We start from the raw sequence: 26,696 nt of genomic DNA, 5'->3' as shown, positions 1-26,696 counted from the left end.
TCAAACCATATAATAAACTTTAAATTTTAAATTTTCCTTTTTTCAATGTCTTAACCATTACATAAACTCCATTGTTATTGATATGATTTTTTTTTCTAACTCCATCAACTTAATTTATATAAAACATTTTTATATAATGATATCAATAAACTTAGATATTTCAATACAAAATTAAATTCTTAATAAATGAAAAACAGTCTAACTATTTACAAATTAAACAAAATCAAATTTTTGCAAGAATTTGATAACATATAACAAATTCTTCTATGTTTTTTTAATAATAATAATAATAATAATAAATTTTGCCTACATAAAACTACATATTCTTATAACTTAAACCAACAAGTCATGTCATGACTCATTACAAATAAGTCAAATAGTCTAAAATAACTTTCTGAAACAGTGTCCCAATCATATATGAATCCAATTATTCCAATAAAGTAGGCTTATCAAAACGAAAATTTCATGTTAGCATTACAATTTCAAAATCTATGTCATGACATTTTAATGTTTTTTTACCCAATTTTAGTGTAAACTACTAATAGACCAACAACACATGCTATATTTAGTTTTGTGTAGACCATTACACATATTAAACTTCAAATTATGCACACAGAAAAACTTTCCATATCTAATTTCTCTGTTCATTTTTGTGGATTTTGCTTGAAACTTGATTTAACCTGTACACACATTAAACTTACTTGTTTTTCTTAATCAATACACACATTTATTTTCGTCTTTAATGGAAAAATATTTAGTTGTTTTCTTGTATATCTCTCCCTCCATGGACAACAAATCTTCACATCTATTTTCTCTACCTTCAAATCTAGAATAACAACTAAGCTTAACACAATTTCAATGAATGATATTTTCATAATAGGTGATAAACTCTTACTAAAATACAATCGTTCTTTTTTTTAATCAAAATCATTCACAACTGATAAACTGTGTAGATTGAAAATATCGAGTTATCCTCAAGCTTCACCTAATAGATATTAAGAGACTTTCTCTCTGTTTCAATTGAAAGTTTGGTCTTGGATTTTCTCTAAAATTTCATCTGCTTGTTTTTCTTATTCAGATTGGTTTCTTGAATATATGATTTGCCTTTATTCGATTTAGATTTGGTTCTAGATTATTGGTTTTCTGAATTTTGGGGTTTCTTGCTTTAGAGTAGTTTGATTGGTTTTAAAGTAGTTTAGTTAGTATTTTGTTGGCTAACTATAATTGGTGAGTTCTATAAGGGTTGGTTCATCCCTGAAGTAAACCATATTTATTTATTTATTTATTATTGCTGATAAAAGATGTACCATTACAAGAAAAAACTAATTTTAGAAATCAAAATAATTAGTTACTATTTGACTAAATTAGAGATCATTTTATAAATTAAAAACATTATTAATATCTAAAGTAGTTTATATTATTAATAAAATTTTATAAAATAGTTTCTAAATTTATATATAATCATTAGTTCTTAATTAAGAAAACCACTTATAATTTTTTATTAATAATAAAAGTTATTCTAGATACCAATAATTTTTAGTCAATAAAATAATATATAATTTAATTAATATAATAATTAAGAAATCTCTCCATTAAAAAAACACAAATTTATAAAAAAAATATATCGATTTAATGGTTATCTCGTCGTCTTGTTTCACCTTATGAATTGAGCTTAAATGGCTTAAATAACATCCTTAAGATTTTCAGGACAGCTATGGTATCAACATGTAGAATCTAAATAAGCTGATAATGTACTAATATTCAACCTTTATATAAGGTTTATACCTTTCTTGTGCTAAATATATATGTTTATTTTTCTCAATAATATTATTACTTCTTTGTCAAAGTATTCTGCCAACTTTATATGTCAGTTTACGTAAGTTTAGTTGCTTCTTTATTTCAAACTATTTGCTTTTCCCCTTTTATATGAAAACTATTAATTAACCAGTTTGTCAAGTTATCTTGACTGCACGTAATTCCACATCCTGAAAACTTGTAATCTTTCATGTTACAATAATAAACTAATTTTTATAAAATTGAGTTAAATTTTTTAAAAAATCATTACCTAATTTTATTAAATAAATAAATAAATTTTAACTAAAATAAAATAACATACTAAGTAACTTTAATGTTTAATATTTATTTTTTCTTATGTGGTAACAGAGTTTTATAGTATTTTGTTTAAATTAACATTTTTAGATCTTTTATTCAAATACCAAAGTTTTTTGTTAAGAACATTTTGCCTTAAATAGTTATTTAATTTTACTAAAAAAAGACAGACAATTAGATGATAAGAAACAAAAAAGAAACAGAAATTTTGTTTTCCATTTCTTTTTGTGGTCTGTTTTCAAGTCAACTATTGGGGTGTCGAACCTATGGGAGGATGACAAAAATGGATGGAATAAGGCAACACCCTCCTTTCTGTGGTCCGAAAAACATCTACAATGAATACCACTTTGCTGGAAGTACGATGCTTCTGGCTAGGGTTTCTGGAATATTTTCCAGTTCTTTCTTCCACTAGCTACAGTTTCTCTTCTCTTTTTAACCTAAGAATAGTGGTGAGTTTTGGTTTTTCTCTGTGTTCCTTGACCTATGATGAAGCAGTGAGCTCTTTTAGCTTTCTCTCTGCTTATATTAGAATGGTTTAATTTCAACCATTCTGAGAGGTCACTATTTTTCACCGCATTTAATTTAATTTGGTACATGTTGTCTAAAATAGCCTAAACGATCTGTAAGATCCATTCTGGAGTTCAAGGATCAATTTATTTCTGATAAAACTAAATATCTCTTTTAACTATCTTCTTCTATTGACTGTTGCTGCTCACCCCAGATTGGATTGTGGGTTTTAACTGTTTGTTTCAAAATCTTACATTTTCCAGCTTTAGAAAGAACACAAATTAAAGGGAAACTTTTCTGGAAGAGCCTCTTGCGAATTTCTGGTAATATTTTGTTCCGTACATTTTCAATTTTTTGTACTTAGTTATCAGTTCTTATAATTTTTTTTACTTTATTTGGTTCCATTTAGAGCTTATAGAAAATTTTTGACTTCTCTTTTTTGTTTTGTTTTAGAGGGGCTTATGCATCTTCTTGTTTTTATGTGTAGGAGATGGTGAGGGGAAAGGTTCAAATGAAAAAAATTGAGGATGCAACAAGCCGTCAAGTGACCTTTTCAAAGCGTAGAAATGGTCTTCTAAAGAAAGCTTATGAGCTATCAGTTCTTTGTGATGCACAAGTAGCTGTCATAGTCTTCGCCCAGAATGGAAGGCTCTATGAGTTCTCAAGTTGCGAGTACGTTTTTCTTCGTTTATTCTGCTTAAGAAATAGTACTTCAATAGATATATGCTATATATTATTGCTCAAAGATATGTATGTACCTGTTATACTAATGTGGAAAAAAAGGGAGATGGGTTGAATTGGTGGTTCTGTGAGTAGTCTTTCTTAGTTTTTTTTATCTAACTTACTATTTGAAATTTGGTGCTATATGTACAAAAGAAAAAAGAGAAAAACAAATGAGTGGGTGTGTCTTTAATTGTGCTATATGTGACTGAGTTGTACTGATTACTGAGATGACTATACTAAAAGGTTCTGGCTATGTAAGAAGTATTCATTGTACTGGTTTGAGTATTTGTATTCCCTTGGCTGAATAAAATGGAAGCCCATTAGTAAGTTAGGTACCCTTTGAATTGTGGTAGGTCATTTCAATATTCCCTAGATTTTAGTTGTTTGTTTAGAGTAATTATAGACATGAAACCAATCTATCATCAAAGTCCAATTCTGTTTAAGGTTTTTTTTTTAATTAGCAACAAAAAATAATATAAATGAAAATACTTAAAATACTCCAATCTACATATAATACGAGTTTTTAATCAAAATTTATTACTATAATAAAAAAATAAAGCAACAAAGATATAAGACTTGCCATCTTCACAGAGTCATGACATGTTCACAGTTCTATTAAGACTTGTTAAATAAAATATGAAATAAAGGATTAAATAAGATATGAAATAAAGGGTTATTGGGTGATGTGCCCCTTAAAAAGTTAATTTAGATCAGTAGTACCTACGTGTAGAATTTGATATGCAATATCTTATAGGACAATTTATTGACAGATCTATATCTTGTACTAAAATCACTTCCTACCATAAATATGAGTAAATGTTAAAGCAACTTACATAAATTCACATCTATTTATATAAACTTCACTCTCACTTTTTTAGAACCTTGAGACATGGAAGTTTTTGGCTTTTGTGGAACAAACTATGGACATTTTCAAGTGCAGGCATGTGTTTATGCATGTCTTTTTCCAACAGTATTGATATATATATATATATATATATATATATATATATATACCACCTTGGAAAGAGGGATTTACCTAGTATTCACGAGCAGTTCTCTTAGGGACATTCCGTACACATTTATTTCTTATTTTTAGTAAGAATTATGTGCACATCTCTTAATTACCCTAATTCTTTAAAATGTCAACAGATTGGTTTTAGCACTATAACAACAAGTATACATAAGTTATGTAGGTTTATTTTTTTATATGGAATTTAATATTTCTAAAAAATAGATTAAGAAAAATGATATATATACCTACACACACGTAGGTGCATTACTTTTAATAAATACATTAAATAAAGAATGAAGTAATTGTGGTGGTTGAATTGTTAACATATTAATATGTGAGGGAATTTTTTTTAAAATATTAATAATATACTGTAAAGTGAAAACATCAGTTACTGTGAATGTTTAGGGTTTTTATAGCCAATGCAGGATTTTTTTTTATGAGTTTGAATACTCTTAATATTCCCCTTTTATTTATTATTTTTGTTGATAAAAAAATATGTAATTTTGGGTATAAAATGAATGTTAAAATTGAAATTTAGGAGAAAAACAATTAATAGTACATTAAAAAATAAGAATGTTACTTGTTTTGAGATAATCTGGAAAAAACTATAGATAATTTGGTAGGAAGGTTTAATGAGTAAATTTGGTTTATTGGTAAAATGTTGCAGTGCAGTATATTTTTTTTTTATCATAAATAAATTAAATTAAGATGAAACATTAACCTTAACCTTTTACATTAACAAACTATTGTCAACATGCTCTTACTACTTAAAACAGTCTAAGAAATACCAATGCTTATTGCTTAAAGCTAAAAACTGCAGAAGATTATGCACAAATTTGCACTGCATTGTGTAACTATAAATTATTAGATTATGCACAGCATTGTATAACTATAAATTATTTTTGCAGATGCAGCCCGTTATTAGAAGATGAGGAGAACAACTATATAGCTTTTTATACAGACAACATAAAACTTTGCGATCCTAGGGTTTAACATTTATACATATACTATTTCACCAACACTTTTCTCTGAGGGAATCTATACATCTCATTTTTCTAATAAAAATCAATAGATGTGAAAATGGGTCAATCTTGTGCAAAATGACTATAAATAAGCACTATTAGTTACAACAGGCTAAATTCTTGGTATATGTACTAAAACTTTTGCTGAAAAAAAAAATGTACTAAAACTTATCTACATAGCTCTATATTAATGTTCATATTTTGTTCTAATACTTTGATCTTACAATATATAAATGTAACTTTTAAATAACTTATTACAAAAGTTAGCAATAGACAAAAATATATAACCAAATGATACCGTGAATTTTCGCAGCTATCATTATACTTTAATTAAATTCTTAATTTTAACAAAAGTTGTTTTAAATATTTCAGCATGTCAAAGATTTTGGAACGATACAGTCAATATACGAAGGATGTTCCTGCGAATAAACTTGGAGACGATTATATTCAGGTTTTATTCTGATCTTAGAAATTTAGAAAAGTCATAATATATGGAGTCATAAATGTGAATGAATTGTCCAGTAATATTTATATAACTCTAATGTGATATTTGAATTAATCATAGTTAATGATCAAACTTAATATACTTAAAGCTTAGTTATACTACTAATGTTGGCCCTAGTACATTTAATATAAACTATAATAAAACCTAGATTTGGTGACGGCCAAGAACTAACATAAGTGACAAATAGATGACGTTAACATGTAATTAGCGTCTCTCGTGATGCTATAACCTTTACGTTAATTCTTGATAACGGATATTACAAACATAGATTAAATTCACATTAAGAACATTATAAGTTAAATATTCATTAATTATGGAAATATAGTATTGATTTGATTGACGCAAAAGTTATAAAATTTGATTATTTATTAATAGTTTAGAAAATGTTTACTACATTGTCACCATCTTCAAATGCATGTGAATGAAAGAGATGGATATAGATGACTAAGATGATTGTACGTGAGAGAGATGAGGATGAATGACGAATATGAGAGTAAATGAACGAGATGAGAAGAAGAATGAGTGATTGAGTAGATTTTTCATCTTTAAATTTGGACATTTAGATTAAAAATAATCTACTCCTTAGTACGAAGGCACACACAGTATAAATTAACATTATTTGAGTTAACTCTAGTTTAAATTAAAAATATATTATATTAACATCAATCATCATAAATATTTCATTAATTTTTAAGAAGTCAAAATGTAATATCTTTAACAGAATCTAACTCAGTATTCTGTTAAAAAAATTAAAAATAACAATGCCCTATTATAGGCAAAACTTAATAATGTTTATTAATAAAATTAAATAATATAATAATATTTTTTAAATTGTTAATTCACTAAATAAAGTACATTTAATATTATTAGAATTGGTTAAGTCGACTCTGATGTTTTTTATATGTCGGTTCAACCGAAATATAAATTTTTCATAACATAATATTAAAATTTATAATAATTTTATGAATTATATTTTATTAGAATAAATTATAAATGTTTTATGTCACAATTGAGTCAGATTAGCCGACTCTAATAATATTGCATATTAATCCATGCTAAAATTTGAAAAAGTGGGTAGTAAGAGATGGAAAAGAAATTATGTTTTGAGAGATAAATTGGTGGATAATGAATCTTTAAAACAAAAATTTTCTAGGCTGTTTTCAGTCTTTTTAGATGTTGGCGGCACATTATCACATGTTGGTGTTTTGAACGATAATTGTTGATCGTAGAATCTGGAGAGGAGAAGGACTCTCTTTGTGTGGGAATCTAGTCAAGATGAACAATTCTTGGTGGTTGGATAATAAGAGATTAATGGAGGAGAGTAAAGGTATGACTGATAAGTGGATCTGGAGGGATACAAAGTCTACAGTTGACTCGGTGAAAACAACTTATAATCATTTAAAGGGGTTGAACAAGGTTGTACTAGGGATTTCCTTGCGGAGTTTTGGAAGTTAAAGACTCTTCCTTCAGCACAAGTTACAACTTGGAGGGTGTTGACTATTACAATTGCTACTAAGGATAATCTTATGCAACGTGGCATAGTTCTGGTAAGTAATCTCCGTCCCTTATTTGGTGAGGAAGAGGAGACAATAAATCATATTTTCTTTGTGTAAGGTTTCCTGGAGAATATGGGGTCTTTGTTTTAAGTAGCTTGAGGGTTCTACTCGGTGTATCATTCTGATGCAAAAATGCATTTCATGTTGTTTAAGCTTGTAGGTATGAAGGAAGCTTTCATTAGATGTTGGGGGGATTTGGATAACAGTTGTAGGAGAAATACAGAATCATAGGAATAATTGTATCTCTAAGAATGGGAGAGTAGATTTTTTGGAGATTTTCACTATGGCTCAAAGAAAATCTTGGTATTGGGTTTCGACTAAGGAAAGATTTGCAGACTTCTCTTATTCGGATTGATGCTTGGATCTCATATGTTGTATGAAGTATTTGAAAAAATGACGGTGTGCAAAATGTTATTTTCTATATATCTAGGAATGTTGGATTTTTTGTGCAGGTTATTGTGATACCGTTAGTGAGGCTATGAACAAATTTTGCGGCTCCTAGGCAGGTTAGTAAGTAGGTAAAAAAATTTTAGGTTTGAAGAAAGCAAACCCACTTTTGAGTAGATTTGTGTTGGACTTGTTTTTCGGTGAGGACTTTGTTTAGTAATTGTTTTGTGGGCTTCCAGTTGTATTAGGGGATGTTTTGTCTGTATTTTATTCTGTCCTCTTTTAACTAAAGATTGATTATAAGAACACTGATAGAATAGTTGCTAAATTCTTTTGATATGGTCTACCGTTCCTTTTTTTTTTCTTGAGGATTGGTTTGGTGGTTTGTAGAGTCTGATGGATGCTTGTCAGGTGTTGACCAGCTTGGCCTTGACCAGTTTCTGTATAAGGGTTGGGACACAACTAAAGTGTCTCATTTTATTTTATTTATTCTTTGTAGATAAAAAAAAATACAAGAGACGACATTTTATTGTCTGTATGGACAATTTGTCCTATTGTGATCTTAATTCCTATAATAAGAACATTTATTTGACTTTTTCAAAATTGATTAATCAATTTCATTATATAAATGGTTACTAGTTGGTCTTTCTGATTCCTTACGTCTCATGTGGGGTTTAGGATCAAATTCAATCCTCTATAAGTAAACCAATAATCCTCATTTTGAACTAGATGAAATTAAATTTCGTAAGCCTTCTAAATATTATGCAAATTGTAGATTGGGTCAATGAATGTCGTTTATAAATGACATGTAAAACAAACAGCGATAACATGAGCATACAAACAACAATCTTTTCATCAGTCTACCCCCTTGAACCAACAAAAATGTCACATTTATGGTCCACCACCACAATATGTTTGCCTAGTTTCCATACCAACAAGTTTTGTCCACTTACACCACATTTCAATCCCAACCAAATATTCTTTCAGGTGCATCACATATGATAGGTACTTCAACAATGACAACACTCTTTGCTTTCATCCAATTTCATACATACATTGTTATCGATCCATAATACTTTCATACAGGTCCGATATTCCTACTCATGATAACCCGAGTGATGTGAGTTGATTTTAGGACTGTCCATTTTAGAGGTTGCACTTTGTTTATGGTTTTTGAATTAGAAATTATAGTGATAAGCTCAAAGAAGATTGTCACTAGACACAAACTTAACCAAGTGGTTAAGTGTGAATATTCTCTTCTAAAGAGCAAAGAGAAAACACAATTATAGAGAGAGGATGAAAATGACTTGCGAAATTAAATGAACAAAATGAAGCAAGGCATAAAGTGAAAACCGAATGGTAAATGAATGATAAAAGAACATAAAAAGGAAAGATAAAGGCGTAAGACTCCAAGATGAGTGGTGAAGAGCCGCCACTTGAAATACACTACACTCAAGATAAGAACTAAGAACCTTTAGAAGACAAAACTCACTAATCACTCAAGCAAAGTTTTTTTTCTATTCAAATTTAATGTGTAAAAATACATGAGGCAAGACACCCTTTATATAGGAGATAGTGACTTGGGGAGCAAGAGTGAGAGGGGTAGGGGTGTCATTTGTGAGCAACCTTCTAGAAGGTAGGTCAAAGAAGCCATAAACCTAGGTACACATGTCATGAAAGGTGGGTTTGACACAAGCCCAAATTACTAAGCACACCCTACTCTAGCTTATACTTCTATTTGGACTCCCAAAAAGAGCCAAAATTATTTACATAAACTTGTCTTGTAAAAAGACCAGAAGAAAGAACATTTGATGTTTTGGCCTATGTCCAGTTCTTCTTCTGCTGATGTCTTTAAGATGTTTTGGTGGGACCTTATCTTGAATGCTGAGATGACTAATTGTGAAGTGTTCGTGGTGTCCTTAATCATCTGCTTGTCGATTTGAGTTGTATCACAGGGAAAGAAAATGATGATAATAATCAACTTCCACAACCTCCTAATACATCTATCCAACAAAATCCACAAAAACAATGGTTGAGGATCTCATAGATAGTTTGCTTTTATCTAGTAACAATTATGTCATTGTCCAAGTTTATTTTTTCATATTAAGTTTCTTTACTTAACCTAATAATTATATTTATTTTATTTACTAATACCTTTTTTAACCAACTAAATAAATATATGTACAACATATTAATATAAACCAAACTACACATACTCCAACTCAACTGTTACATTTTAATGTTATTACCCACAAAATGGTTTTTCCTTTCCCTTTTTTTTTATTAGCTCTTTCCTTTGCGTAATACCGTTAACCAATACTTCATTGCTTATGTTACCTGCGCCTAATAATAACAACCTTTATCAGGTTTGAAACCATTTATAATCCAGCAAAATTTAGGAGAAAATTATAATAATACAACAATAGGCATAGCTTCTATATGTATTTCGATTTATTTATTTTAAGGAAATGAACACTTTTAATTTTACAAACAATTGATTATTTATTAAAATATTAAATGAAACAATAAACATGCTTTACTCAAGATTCAGGTTAAATTTGTGCATTTGCAACACTACCGTGCCTGGTTTGTGGTTCTCATATCTTTTTGATTGCAGAGACATACCAGTTAGTAGTGAGTTGATACACTATCGGTTGGTAGTGATATTTCAAGTGAAATAGAGAAGAATCAATAAGATTCTATAAGTTATAACATTCAGATTAGTTATTTGTCTTTGTTTAGTCTAGAGTCTCTAACTAAAATCAATTATTCTTCTTAAATTTGAAATTAGATTTCCTTGACTAGGGGTTTCTATTTTTCTAGTTTTCCTATATTCTTTAGTTGATCAATTTTCCTACTGGTGGTAACTTCTATAGGGTTTAGGGTTTTCCTATAATACAAGTCACATATAATACAAGTATCTGGTGGCTTGTTGTTGTGAATAGGATTTAAAGATTTGTGACTTGTATTATATTGATATTTTAGACAAGGACTATCATATTGGTCAATAAATAAATTTATAGTACACAACTTCCAATTAAGTACAACTAAATAAACTATATAAGTTGATAAATAATCCAACTTTCAAAATTAAGTATCATTTTATTTTTGAGTTTGAATTTGTGATTATTTGATAAGAGTATGCAAGTCAAATATTATTAATTGTATCACCAACTAGATAGGAACAAATGAATCACAAGTTATTAATCAAGTATCTAATTAGATAAATAGATGAGTGATTCACACACTATGTAGAGTAGTTGTATAAGTCATGGCATTATCACTCAAGTCACGAACTAAGTAAGTGGACATGAGTCACACTACCAGTCAAGTAAACAAGGGACGTAAAAGTGATAACGTTATTAGTTGAGTTGCTAGATAAAGGATGTAAAAATCCTCATGTTATAAGTCAAGTAACCAACTAGATAGGGGATATACAAGTTCTCACACTATCACGAGTTAACAAGTAATAGGAGATGAAAAGTCCTCGTGCTATGATGCAAACCCGGATTGGCTCATTCTTTTGTTTTTGAATTGTCTTTGGATGGAAATGAAAGATGACTTGCGGAAGCTATGAAGAAATGACATTCCAACGGAAGCTATTAAGTGTTTGACAAGTGTCATCTTCTCATTTGAGAGGATCCTTCAAATGAGAGATTGACAATTGTCACCTCTTCATTAGTGTAAATTCTTTCCATTAAGGAAGTGTCATGTGGCTAGTCACACTTTCCATGCCTTCTCTTATGTGTAGCACATGTCAATTTAGTCTCCTTTTTGTGTGCAACACCTCTTGAACGTCTAGGGTTTACTTTGGGCTTAAAGAAGCCCAAATGTAACTCTATAGGGTTTATGTCATCATATTTTAGGCAATTGCTTCCTGCACCATATCACTGCACCCAATTCTAGTGGAAAAGACGAAAATGCCCTTAATGTATTATTTTTTGTATTGCGGATTTTCTTATCCGGAATGGGCTTTTGATTTTTGTTTCTAGATTTTTATTTTCGGAACACAAAAAGCTTTTCCGAATCTACTTTTCCAGAATGTATTATTTTCAATTTCGGATTTTCATTTTCAGAACAAAAGGTATTTTTGGAATTTTAAAATTGTGTTGGGTGCAAGTTCAAAAATATTGGATGTAGGAAGAATTTGCCCATATTCTAACCCTATTCTACCTCTAGCCCAAATACAAGGCCCAATTATTTTACACTACTAAGCCTAATATATGACCATGGAATCCTAAACTACTCTTATATAATTATTTAAACTAAAGTTTGACCCAAAAATGATGCTGACTTGTTCCTGCGAAAGTCAACTAAATTTCAATCTTCTTATAGTCCTTTGACCAATGCTCTAGTATTCTTTTATGGTATGGAGGTCTTATCTAAAATACTCTATACATTTCTTCATCCCAAAGTTGTCATCCTTATTGGACCTATAAAAGATAGACAAAATCTTAATTATACCTATGTATGCTATTAAGTCTTTAAATAGAGCTCTAGGTCATCTTATTTTGTGAATGTTGTGATTTGATGAGTTTTCATTATAATATTAATCAAGTAGCCACATAGATAAAAGACATAAGTCTTCATATTATCAATCGAGTTGTGACCTAATAAGGAAGGTAAAAGTTCTCGTGATATTAGTCAAGTAATCAATTGAATAAAAGACATATAAGTCCTTGCACTATAGCCAATTAAATAGTTGAACGTATAAATCACCTGCTATTATTTAAGTAAAAATGAATTCTAAAAGGAGTTTTTGGCCAAACATATATAAAGGGTTATATGAAAAACTTTATTATTTAGCATGTCTCGTTAAAATCGATGCGCATCAATTGTGGATGAATACGTTACATGTTATTTCTCGAGTTACTTTAACTATCAAAATTAATTAAGAATGAAGATCCTTAGATACTAATACAAAATAAAAATAACACTAAAAAAATGTTTTAATAGAAGTTACTTAACGGAAACTTTAGGAATTAATTTAATTTTTTTATCGGCAAGAAAAAATAAATAAACGTGACACACTTTAAGGGTAATCCAACTATTTTACAAATCAAAGAGACAATCACACTTCTTTACAAGCAAAAACATAATCCATAAATTTGTCACCAACTACCTACACAAACATCACCAACCAAAACACCCTACCACTCTAAACCACCACAAAAGTTAACACTCCTAAAAAACACCAATGATCAGCTCAACCAACCTACAAAACATTAAAGACTTTTAATCGAATGCATACATACCATGGGTTCTAGGCACCAATTTGAGAAGGAAAAGACCACAAAAGACACTTTTGAGAAAATCCAAGACCAAACTTTTAACTATGCCAATGAAAAAAATTCAGAATGGCCAATCACTCTACCTTTAAATGTACAATCATTCTTATGTCTCCAAATCTCACTTACCACTGCAATCCAAATACTGCCCATAATTAGATTAACAGACGTAGACTCGTCGAGTAATCTAAACTGCGTAAAATGAGAAACAGGTGTAAAAGGGTCTATCGAACACACTTCTAACCACTCGCAACAAAGCTTACAAACTAGCCAAGAAACTTTGCAACCAAAAAACAGATGACTTGTCGACTATTCTTTCTCCCGCACAGGACACATAGGTTACTCTCGACCATTACCCCGCGTCTCTCCAAATTGACCTTAGTAGCAATCTTTTCTTCAATCACCCTCCAAGATGTGACTTAAGCTCAAGGTAGGGCCTCGATCCTCTAGAAGAAGTTGGACAACGACGGGTGTCCCCCTTCTACCTCCCATCTCAGAATACCGTACGCGAACTTGACTGAAAACGCTTCAGACTCGCTATTCTTCCACACCCATCTATCCTTAGAATCCAAAGCGAGAGTCGAACCGAGTACCACCTTGAGAAGCTGACCTACTTGGGACTCCTCCCAAGCGAACACACTCCTTCTCCAAGCTAGCCTCCACACCCAGACATTATTAACAATGCCAAGACACCCTGCTTCCCGAGACTCGCAGACTTTATCCCAAGCAACCCAAGCAATCTTCCTCCCTTCAGACCCCCACCCCCCAAAGAAAATTTCTCTGCAGACTCACGATCTTCTTCATCACAGTAGACAGTATCCTGAACAAAGATAAATAAAACAGAGGGATAAACGACAAAACAGATTTAATCAAGCAAATCCTCCCGACCACCGAGACGAATCTACCCTTCCAATTGCCTAGTCTATTTTTGATTCTATTGACCACTTCCTCCCAAAACACGTTCCTCTTAAAACACCTTCCTACCAGCAACCTCAAGTAATTAAAAGGAGTCTTCATCACATCACAACTGAGGATTGTCGCAAAACAAAATATTGAAGTCTGATCGACCCCCACCCCATAAATTCTGCTATTCAAGAAGTTCACCTTAAGACCAAAAGCCAATTCGAAGCATTTCAGAATAATTTTTATGTTAAACACGTTTTTTAAGCTAGCTTTGTAGGAAAACAAAGTATCATCGATGTACTGAAGCATATTCACCTTAATCTTCTAACTCCCAATCTCCAAACTCTCAACAATTTTTTTCTCAACCGCGATCTTAGAAACCCTGTTATACCTTCAGCTGCTTTAAGGAACAAGAACAGAGCTAAAGGGTCACCTTGCCTCAAACCCTTCTTTGGAAAAAAATCCTTAGTCGGACTCCCATTTACTAAAACTGACACCGAAGTTGATTCCAAATACAATTTAATCCAATAAATCCATTTTTTGCAGAATCCGAGTCTTCCAAGCATATAATAAATGAACTCTCACCTCACGGAGTCATAAGCCTTCTCATAATCGACCTTGAAAAAACACATATTTTCTTCTTCCTCTTCATCTTATCAAGGACTTCGTTAGCCACGAGAACGCTATCCATAAGCCCCCTTCCTTCTAAAAAAGTTGATTGTCTGGAATGTATGACTTTACTAATCACCTTTTCAACCTAAGAGAAAGAATCATCAAAACGATTTTGTACACACACCCTACCAACGAGATTGGACGAAAGTCTTTAAGTTGTTGCGAGTTATCAGACTTTGGAATCAGACAAATAAAAGAAGCTTTTGACCCCTAGGCCAAATACCTTTAGACATAAGATCGTTCACAACCAAAAGAACATCCTCTTTTAAACAATCCCAACAAAATTTAATGAAGTTGAAGTTAAAATCGTTTGGGCTAGGACTCTTCAAACTATCACAACTCCAAACTGCAGCCTTAACTTTCTCTTTAGAGACAACTCCTACCAGAAAGTCATTGTCTTCACCAGAGATAGAATTAAAACAGATGTTGTCCAACCTTACCTAGGGCCCAAAGCTCCTTTCAAACTTGGCTTTGAAGAAATATATAACCTTATCCTTAACCACCTCTTTATTATCGCACCAAAGGTTGTTCTCTACTACCCCGTTAATCTCGTTCCTCGCTCTCTTCCACTTCACGGTCGAATGAAAGAATTTTGCCTTGTTTCAACCATTTAAGACGGGTTTGTTCTTGTAGAACAACCTCCTGTTTAAAAAAGTTTCGACTTTGTTTTGGCTAAAGGAGTCTTCTATCCTCCCTCCCAAATTCATCTAGCTCGCTTTCATCATCTCTTACGTCCAACTCTTGAATTTTCCTTTGTAGATCTTCCCTACTTCGTTAACATTCCCGAAGACGTCTCTATTCTAAGACTTCATATATGATTTTAGCTTTTTCAATTTTTCTTTTAAAACATACAACCCTCTGCCAAACACCTCATGACTCTGCCATTTACTGCGAACGAAATCCTTAAACCTACCATCACTTTGCCACACATTTAAACTTTTGAACGATTTTGAACCCCAATCCACACACGTGTCTTTTAATACTAAAGCATAATTATCAGGGACCAATCTACTTAAAACAAATTGTTTGATGTTTGGCCAAGCTTCCAACCACTCCCTGGAAATCAAGATCTCGTTGATTCTACTCTTAACAACCCCATTCGATTTGTATCAAGTAAATTTTCTCCCTACCATTGGGATATCCAACAAATCAGATTTTTCGATAAAATCATTGGGATATCATTTATCCTTATTGATTTTGCCAGATTTGCTTCCTCACCCACTAGGATTTTTATGCGCAATCTCGAATACTCTAAACCTCTCTTGCAGTGGTAGCCTTATCGACCTCTACAAGTGTGCCAACTAAAGCTCCAATACGTTCAAAGCACTGACTATTCCAGAGAGACAACGAGATGCCCCTACAACTAACCCATACAAACTTCTTAGATACCACGAAGGGGTCATTCCAGGGAACTAATGATCCAAAAATATTGTCAAACCAATCCTTGTTCTTTGCTATTGCCTTTTCAATTATGCCCTCTTCTTCGCAAGACATAAACATATCTCCAGCCAGTTAGATGATTCCACCTCAATCCTGATATGGGGTGTTGTGTCACTAGCATCCTTCGAGGTAATACTCACATTCTCATTCTTAACAACTTGAGTAAAAGAACGTTGTTGATCCTTCTGACTCCAAACTTTTTGGGGTTGTACATTTCGCTGTGTGGAAGTCCATTTTTTCTTTGCAATCACTTGCCTGATATACTTGGGTTTGTTTGCTGCAATTTCTAGGTTCCAATCCAAATGGGGTCCAACCTTCTTTCCAATGTGAGCGCATCCCTCACCCTGTGAAATCTAACAAACCCAAAATGTTATTTTTTTGCATTTAGCTTTCTAGGAATGAAGACATCTAAAACTCTTCCCCAACGTTGAAAAAATCTCTATAAATCCTTTTCGAAGAACTCATTTGGGAAATTAGTGATAAAAAATGTAGTATCTGCCATCTAACCTCCTTGCTCAAAACAAACACTATTATTGTTGACAAAGAGGAAAACCAGAAACCCACGAAACCGATTTCTCCATCATATTCAATCATACATTTGCACAAATATATTATTATTTTAGGAATTGATTTAATTAACGAAGGTTTTTTAATATTTGTTAAGTTTCAAAGGTTATTCTAAAATCTTAGCAAAATAACAAAGGTTTTTTTAACCTTCATTAAATTTCAAAGGTTTATTTTAAAACCTTAGCAATGGAGGTTTTATTAACCTTCATTAAATTCCAAAGGTTTATTCTAAAACCTCAGCAAAACAACGGAGGTTTTTTTAACCTTCCTTAAAATTCTAAAAATTTATTCTAAAACCTCATCAAAATAATGGAGGTTTTTTAAACTTTCAATAAGTTCTAAAGGTTTATTCTACAACCTCAACAAATTAACGTAAGTCTTTTTAACCTTTGTTGAGTTTCAAAGGCTTATTCTAAAGTTTTTAATTTTCGTTAAATTTCAAAGTTTTATTGTAGAACCTCAATAAAATACTCCAAATTTCTCAAACTTCAAGAAATAAATATAATTAAATCTATTTATAAATAAATAATTTAAAACTATATAGTTTTAATATATTTTATAACTAAATTCTCTAAAATTTTGAAAGTGTAACTTTACCTTACAAATAAGTTTTCTAAAGTTGTAAAAAATTATTTTTAAAACTCAGAAAAATAACCTTGGATAATAAGTATTTTAACAACTAATCTTGGATAATAAGTATTTCAACATTATTTGCATATTTCTTATGATTGATAGAAGTTAGTTTATATAATTCCTAGTTTTTTTGTTACAAGCTCATACTTCAAAACCTGACTTATTTTGTTTTAACTTTTGATGTACGTATATTTTATGTTCAATTTTAGTTTTATTTATAATTTTTAATATTTAATTATCATAATTTTGAAATATTTTAAATTAAGGTCTTTATTTTAAAATGCATCTCATAATTAATTCACTGTGAAAGTGAGAAGTAATAAAGTTAATTTCTCCTCGCTATAGGTTCTTGCAATCTTTAGCCAAGAACACACATGGCTTTAAAACCCATGTCTGACAGATAATGCAATTATTTAAGATATATAAAGGAGTGATAAACATCAGTTGTTGCCGAGCTAGGTAATAGTGACTCTTGACCCAAGTTGGGGCAGTAAGGTGATGGAAGAAGTAATATTGGAGTCAGAAGAAGCTAATGTCTTATTCAATGTTTCTTCTCCTTAGATATAATAGACATAAATGTGGCTGAATTGTGATTCCTTAATAGGACTCTGTTGGCGACCATTTAGCATGTGCCGAAGAGCAATGTGTTTAAAATGGAAGAGAGAAGTCAGGAGGATTGTTAGAGATGGTGGAAAATGGGGTTGAAGGTTATTTCAAATGATAAGTCATTTTCCGAAAATTTTGAAACTTAGTATTTTACAAAGGGTTTTTTTTATCAACAAGAAAAAATAAATAAATATGAACCACTTTGGGGGTGGTCCAACCCTTGTACAAAATTGAACAAAAATGTACAACACCTCCCCCAAAAACTTATCATAAATATCCTACTTGAGCAACTAAAAAGCAAGCCAACGGAATGAAAAAAGGACGCCTCAGAAACAACCTAACACCTCATCTCAACCTTCTGAAAAAACAAAAGGCCTAGAGTTTCAAAGTCTTTTGATTAAATACATACAAACCAGAGGATCAAGACACCAATCAAAATAAGAAAAACGTGTAGAGGCAAATTTATAAGTAACCCAAGACCATACCTTTAAATGAACTGAGGAAAAATCTTAGCTTGAAATACTTGCTTAAAGCGTTCTTCAAACCAACAATCTTGGTTTTACTTTATCCTGATCAACATATCATCGACATATAATAATAGGATAATAAAGTTTCCATCTTCATACCTCTTGATGAACACACAATGGTCAACAGTTGTCTTCTTGAAGTCGTGCCTGGTCATGAAGGATTCAAACTTCTTATACACTGTCTAGGTGCTTGTTTCAGACCATACAAACTCTTCTTCAGACGACACACTAAGTGTTCCTTGTTTGGTTCTTCATAGCCTTTTGGTTGTTCCATATATATTTCTTCTTTGATGTCTTCATGTAGGAAAGTTATTTTGACATCAAGTTGTTCAACTTCTAGATTTAGGCTAGCTGTTATACAAAATACTACTCTTATGGAGGAATACTTTACCACTAGTGAGAATATCTCATCAAAATCAACTTCTTTCTTTTGATTGCACCCTTTCACAACAATTTAAGCTTTGTACCTTGGTCTCGAACTTCCTTCTTCAGTTTTAACCTATACGCCCATTGTTTTTCAAGGCTTTTCTTTCGTTAGGTAGCTCCACCATATCATAAGTATGGTTTTCATGTAAAAATCTCATCTCTTCTTCAATGGCTTTGATCCACTCACTTTTCTCAATTGAATCTATAACCACTGCGAAGTTTTGAGGTTCACCATTATCTGTCAAAGTAATATAGTCTTCTTCAAGATACTTTGATGATGACATTCTTCTTCTTTCAGAGAGTCTAAATTTAACTTCCATTTGGTGCTCTAAAGGCTCAGGTTCTTGTTGTATTTGAGGATCTAACATTATTTAATCATGATCTGGTTGTTCATCAATCTGGTTAGGAACTGGGTGAGCAAGATATGTTTGTTGGTCTATTTGATCATGATCTATCTGTTGAGGAATCTCTCCCCGGAATCAATGCGAACTTTGAACTAGCACTGATTTTTCTCTTGAATATCTCTGATCGTTTGATCCTCGAAGAACACAACATCTCTGCTTCTAACAATTTTCTTCTTTATAGGATCCCACAATCTGTACCCAAATTCATCCTCTGGGGACCCAAATATATGCACCCCTTGGCTTTATCATCTAGCTTTTTTCTTTCATCCTTTGGAATATGAACAAAGACTCTGCATCCAAATACTCTTAGATGGTTGAAGGATGCCTTCTTCTTGCACCACACTTCCTCTGGAATCTCTCCATCTAGAGGTCTTAAAGGTGTCAGGTTTATAAGATCAACTGCAGTCTTTATTGCTTCACCCCATAAAGAATTAGGGAGGTTAACACCTTGTAACATACATCTGACTTTCTCTTCAATAGTACGATTCATCCTTTCAGCTACTCCATTCAATTGAGGAGTCTTTGGTGGTGTCTTTATCATTCTAATGTTATACATCTTACAATAGGTTTCAAACGGACCACGATACTCTCCATCATTGTCTGCTTTCAGACACTTAAGCTTTTTTCCAGTCTCACGCTCCACTAGAGCATGAAATTCTTTAAATGTTGATAGTACCTAATCTTTGGTTTTTAGCAAGTACACCCATACTCTTCTTAAGTGGTCGTCAATAAATGTTACAAAGTAGTAGGCTCCACCAAGATATTTTTCAGATGGTACACAAACATTTGTATGCACAAGTTGAAGTACCTCATGTCTCCTTGAGGGATCACCTGATCTCTGAAAACCGACTCTGCATTGTTTACCATGATGCAATCAGTACAGGATTCCAAGATTTGACCCTTTATACCTGACAAGTAGTTTTTGGCAAGCATCTACAGTGTTTTCTCACTCATGTCCCAAACGTCTATGCCAAAGATCTTTGGAGTCTGTAGCAACATTTTCTTTTCCAGAACAAATTCTTCCTTGCATAATGTAAAGGGATCCTTCCTTTGACCTCTGACAATGACTAGGTTCCCGTTTGCTAGTTTCCACTTTCTATTACCAAAGTGGCTTAGAAAACCAGCATCATCCAACTTACCCGTTGAGATAAGGTTGAGATGCATTTCTAGAACATGCCTCACTTCCTTCAGCACAAGTTTGTTTCCCGTGTTTGATAGTAACACAATATCACCAATACCTACAATCTTGTAACATGGTTTCCCATTTTCACAGTACCAAAGTCACCTTTCTTATAATTTGAAAAGAAATCTTCATGTGGACTTACATGAAAAGAGGCACCAAAGTCAACGATCCAAGAGCAATCACCATATGCAACATTTAGGTAATTGTCTTCTCCAATAAGAAAAACATCATCGTCAACGGTGACAACTGTGGTTGGAGTACAATCCTCCTTTTTTGGATCAACTAAGTTTGGATGGACAGTTCCGACTTTCTGGTCTCTCTTCATAAATTTGCATTCAAATCTCTTATGACCTTCTTTGCTACAATACTACAATATTGTTGTTCTTGTGAGAGATTGAGAACGACCTTTGGCTTTGCTTTTGTTTCTTCCAAGGGATTCAAATCTCCCACGGGTTTCACCTTTTCCTCGCTTCTCAATATCATTTGCGTCAGTAGAGATTCCTTCCATCTTGTATCAGAACCAAGCTTTGATACCAATGTTGGGAAAACCAGAACTAACTCTCCCTCTTTGGTGTAGATACAAAATGGGCACTTGCGAAAACAATAACTAGATAATAGAAAACAGAGCAAAATAGAATAATGACACAAAGAATTTTTAACGTGGGAAAACCTTCTCAACTTGAGAAATAAAAACCTTCTCAACTTGAGAAATAAAAACCCACGGGACCTAGTCCAAAAAATGTCTTTACTATGAAAGTAAGATTACAATATTAGTTTCTCTCACTTTATGAGGATAACACTCAATCTCACCCAACAAGAATGAAATACAATGTCTCTCTAGCATCTCACTAGGATTTCTAATCTCACACTATAGTGTATATCTATTCTCTCATTTTTTCTCTATGTTGCTCTTCTCACTTGCTTACACTTCTCTTCCTCACAAATTCACTTTATATAGAGAATGAGAGAAATGCTTCTTCATAAAGAGATAGTGGATAATTAATGTTTATCACATTTTCAAGATATCTTGAAAATATTATCTACAACTTTCTAGATTGAATTTCATAGTTTTCAAGAGAGATATAATTTCAAAACTTTGGAATGGTCATCATTGAATATATTCAATAGATCAATTATCAAGATTCATTGGTCATGGTCCCCATTAAATTAAGGAGAGATTCCCAACAATTTTATACACTTAATATAACTTAGAATACAATAAAAAATAATATAATTTAAAGTGAACCTATTTCATAATGTGTTTGATAATGTGTGGTAGTAATTTGTAATTAAAGGGAAATATTAATATCTGTTCAGGTAACAAAGGTAACAAAGAAGGTAAAAAATGTAATCATATAGTTTTTGCCATAATGTGCACAATGGTTTCGCTCTCCCATTCTACTTAGGAGTTTGGTCGTAAATAAAAGGAATTGTCGAGGAATGCTTAAAGAAATTCCTAACTTAGAAAATTTAAAATCACTTGTCTTTCTTAAGTTTCCATTTCCTAATTTCTCTTTATCTTTTAATTGATTGATTCATTTATATTTATATACTTGACTGCACTACAAATGGTAACTTCTGTAGGACATAATGGTCCATATTCCTCCTTAACTCATTTTTATTGATGAATCATCGACCTCCTTGATAGTAATCTTTAGTATTAAGTTGATAATTAGGTTATAGTAAATACATTAACAGTAGAAAAATATATTATTTTTATTACTTTTATGATAGTAAGTGGAATATATTGCTAACTTTTGTTGATCTTTTTCATGCAGCAACTGAAGTTAGAATCTGCAAGCATGGCAAAGAAGATTGAGCTTCTTGAAATTTCTAAAAGGTTAGCCCTTATTTAATGCTTTCTCAATTATCCTACTACCTCTGGTTCATCGTATTTCAATCCTAATAGTATAGCTGAGGTTTTACTGCTGCTGCCAAATTAATGACTCAATTTTTGGGAATGTTCTTTAGCATTTTTTTGAGCTATATATTACTGATTGTATTTTTGTTCTTGCCTGAAATGCACTGCACTGGCTTCCACAGTTTTTGGTTCGTTATTTGAAATTGAATTGATGTTTTAGGAAGCTGCTGGGAGAAAACGTGAGTTGTTCCTATGATGAACTGAAAGGAATTGAGGATCAGCTGCAGATAAGTTTGTTAAGAGTCAGACAAAGAAAGGTAAGTAAAACACCTGAGTTGAGATAATCAACAAAAAATTAAGAGATTCGAGAGATTCAAAGGAGAGAATTGAGAGATTTTGATCTTTCTCATTCAGGCTCAACTGTATATGGAGCAGATTGATCAACTACGATCCCAGGTAACCCTGCCTCATTCAGCTGCTAAGTACATTGAAAACGCTTAACACTGTTACAAGAATCCTCTACTCCTGACACATTTTCTCACTGAATTTAGGAGAATAACTTGCTCGAAGAGAATGTCAAATTAACTGAAATGGTGATATTCTTATCCTTCCTGGTTTTGATCCATGCTATTCATTATCCCAAATCTTCTATGCATCATAAACAAATGAAACAAGGTGATCCATTTTAGTTTTGCCAACTGCTTAATTATGACGTTTTGTTAATTCATTGAGTTTGATGCATGCTATTTGACTTATGGTTAATAGTAGAATTTTTATATTTTATAATTTTTTTTAATATTTTGTGTCCTTTCAAAATTTATAAATAAAATCATTTTTACAAATTTTTATTTAAAAATTCTAGTATATATATATAATTTTAATTAGTAGTTAACTATAATATTTTTGTTTCACCTAAAACATGAATTTGTTTATGCTTTAGACTTTTTTTATCAACAATAAAAAATAAATAAATAAAAACTACTTTAGGAATAATCTAATTCATGTACAAAATCGCACAAAAACGAAGATAGAATTGAAAGTTTTTTTTTTCTTTCAAGACTCTTCACAAGTTAATTCGAGTTTGGAGTTAATGTACTACACGAGATAGAGACAATCATGGATTATCAAGATATGTTTTGGCAATAGGAATTAGAGATAACCTTTATATTAAGATGAGCAACCCACTTTAACACACTTATGAATAACATGTTGACCCCTTTTATTAATCAAAATGTAATTAACAAACATTACATCTAAGTAACACCGAAAAACATAATTAGAAGATATATGAGCCTACCTTAACATCTAAGGACTAAGAAAAATTATTGAAAGTGATATTTAATATTATTATGATAGGATACCTGAAACTCTGCCCATATGGAACATGTTGTCCAAACCCGATAAGCTACTTAACATTCCAGAAAAATATGTTGGACAGTTTTATCTGACTAACTACATAGAGGATAAGTTGTGGAGGGGACTAATCTAGCTCACCCTTGTTGGGATTCTAACTTGCAAAATTCTCTAAGCCAAGATGCGTGCATTAGGAAGTGCTTTGACAACCCACACTGTATCCAAGGCTAAGCTAAGATCATAAGTGGTGGTTTGTTGTAAAACAACATATGGTGATTTGACAATGTATGTTCCTCCCTGATCAGCTAGCCATAACAACGTATCTTGAGCTTTCTCTTGAAGATGAGCATTGTTAATGTCATTCTCGAGTTGTGATTGTTGTTCTTTTTTCCATTCTTTCCCATTCAAAGGTGTGTCTTCTCTATTCAAGGTTCCACTCCCATTCATTTTCAGTCCACAAACCTAGATGTTGTACAATTTTCATTTTGTCATTTGATATTGAATATAGCCTCGGGTATTTTTGTTTTGGTGTATAACCTAGTCATTTGTCCTCTCAAAATTTAATAGTACTTTTGTTCAATGTATGACCTAATCATTTGTTCTGGACTACAGGTTTGTGAAATAAGCTATTTGCACGCATTAATCCTACTAGTGTAATTACACAATTTCCGTACTTAGACAACAACACATCTCTTCAAATACTTGTGGTGTCTGTACTTAGCCTCCATCTCCATTTTGTTAAGTTGAAGTTTCTAATTTCCTGATTCTCAATCGTCCCTCCTCTTGCGTAGGTCTACACAAACTCTCCCATTTAATCTAAATAATATTTTTAGTATGGCTACTCCAACCCCATAAAAAGTTTCTTTGCATATTCATAATCACTTTGTCTAATCCTAAACCCTAAACCCTAAACCCTAAATTCAAATAATTCTTTGATGGCACAACTCTCAACCCTGTTCCCTTTCATTTGATTTTACCTTTGTCTGGTCTTTGTCTTTATCGTCATTTATTGTCACCTCTTGTAGCTCATTGGAGATCTTGTTGGGTTGGAAAGATTGTACCTTGGCTTTTCAATTTGGTTATTTCGTCTTGACTCATGGACACAATATCTTGCAAAACTGAATCCATGTATATAGCAAAAGAAAATAAAAACAAAGAGGTTGTAGAAATCCGATTTCAATCTCATGCAATGTTGCATATTTTCGTGCGTCTTTTTCGACCACCTCTAATTCCAGTTTTCACGAAGCTCTCCTCAGACACTCGTCACACGCTCCCATGCTTTCTGGTTGGATATTTGCACGTGAGTCTTATTCTCTTCGCGATCTCCTTCATCCTTCCTGGGAAGTTAAGTTGCTGGAACGAGAAGCACGCTGAAATCGTTTTTGAAGTTGTGGCTTCTCCCAATTATAAATAGGCCCAAGGTTTCTTCTGCATCTTTCAATACATCTTTCATGGTCTTTTCCTATTGTCACTTCTTATGTTCTTTATCTATTTACATAGTCTTGGATTCTTACTTATTCTTGCTAGTTCTGATCCTCGATTTTGATCCAAGAAATTCCTGCTGTATCTAGATAAACTTGTACAATTCACTACAAATAAGTCATTACGGACAGTGATCATACACGCCTCAATAAATTAACTTTGTTTGTGTTTTTAAGTCTCTTTTAGTGCCTATATAGCTTACCTCAGGATTAATATTTGTCAGAATTATTAATGTGGTCATCTTACTTCAATTAATGCCAATAATTTTAATGTATAATCTCTCCAAAAATATATATTCTACAAACATCTCAAACTTGTCTAATTCTTCTCTTTACACAATCCTTTTATTGATATCCTGACTTGTTACAAAAGAAACAATGTCTTATTTCTTAGCGATAAAAGATTATCGAAGAAATATATATTTTGTGGGAATCTCCTCCCTTCAATACATCTGCCTTCTCTTTTTAATGATTGAATCACAAAAATCAAATGGTCGATAAGAATAACATAAAAGTAGCATGGATCCACTTGCAAATAATAGTGTTGCATATATTACATTGATCACTTTGTCTAAAATGGGAAGATGGAATCTTTACTGTTGGAAAGGGCCATCACCCTTTTCTAAGTTTTTTTTCTTATGGATGGCAGTGGCAGGGGACGGAAAATACATACCAGCAGCAATGGCCTGGACACTCACAAGTTGAAGCACAAGTAGAAGCAGCACCTTACGGTTCAAGTAGCCAGAGTTTAGAAGTGGATACAGAATTGTTTATTGGACTGCCAAACCAGGGTTGCTGATTGTAGGTCCTTACATATTATCTACTAATCACTTTGCAAGATTGATGACAAATCTCAGTGTTCTCACAGAATATCCTTTTCTCTCTTAAGTGTAAAAATCTGATTATAATCTCCATCCTTATCAAGCTCATCAATTAATAAATGCTCATATAATTCTTCATTATATTCCAGGGCACTGCTTATTTTTTCTTATTCATTTGAATTCTAGATAAATAAGCACATTGCATGCAGAAGAGAATATGTATACCACCTATGATGAAATAAGAAGACACGAAATGGTTATGTTGTGCTACTTGGTTATGTTGTGCTGGTCACACCTAGCGGTTAGCATGTTTCCCCTAGTAGTTCTCCTTCATCACCAGGATTCTGGTTTGTGTTATGCTGGTGTTATGCAGATTCAGGTTTTGGGACTGAGTATCTTTAACTAGTTTTAAGTTTTTGAGTTAAGTGGTGTGCCGCTTAACTTTGATCTAATTGTTGAATGCTTAATTAAGAGTTATTATATATAAGGGTTGGAACACCCTTAAAGTGTTTCTTTTAAATTCTATTAATTCGTTGCTGATAAAAAAAAAATACGAAATGGAGTCTTTTGGTTCCGAATTTGTATATTTATATTTACCATATTGATGTTCATTCTCTTTCCCTCTAGCTTTCGGGTATGTAGTGTATGATAGCAGGCTGCCACAGTTCATGGAATATCTAACCTAGATTATGGGCTCTGCTGCTAAGAGT

At 32.1% G+C, this 26,696-nt stretch overlaps 1 protein-coding gene across 2 annotated transcripts; it reads left to right on the top strand.

Moving 5' to 3' along the window:
* The first annotated feature begins 2,329 nt into the window (after positions 1-2,329).
* LOC137829878 (MADS-box protein AGL42-like) lies at positions 2,330-26,127 on the top strand. 2 transcript variants are annotated; one of them, XM_068636856.1, is made up of 9 exons: positions 2,330-2,558; positions 2,880-2,939; positions 3,104-3,288; positions 5,746-5,824; positions 22,249-22,310; positions 22,552-22,648; positions 22,746-22,787; positions 22,883-23,006; positions 25,815-26,127. In XM_068636856.1, the coding sequence occupies exons 3-9, from the start codon at positions 3,107-3,109 to the stop codon at positions 25,868-25,870; spliced, it is 642 nt and encodes a 213-aa protein (XP_068492957.1). In that variant the 5' UTR covers positions 2,330-2,558; positions 2,880-2,939; positions 3,104-3,106; the 3' UTR covers positions 25,871-26,127. The 2 variants fall into 2 exon arrangements, with proteins under 2 accessions (XP_068492957.1, XP_068492956.1); XM_068636855.1 differs by having other exon boundaries at positions 2,333-2,558; positions 22,883-22,924.
* The last annotated feature ends 569 nt before the right edge of the window (positions 26,128-26,696 follow it).

Source organism: Phaseolus vulgaris, chromosome 7 (genome assembly GCF_000499845.2).
Source record: "Phaseolus vulgaris cultivar G19833 chromosome 7, P. vulgaris v2.0, whole genome shotgun sequence".
In the NCBI taxonomy this organism is placed as follows: domain Eukaryota; kingdom Viridiplantae; phylum Streptophyta; class Magnoliopsida; order Fabales; family Fabaceae; genus Phaseolus; species Phaseolus vulgaris.
This window is presented reverse-complemented; position numbering and strand designations above follow the sequence as displayed.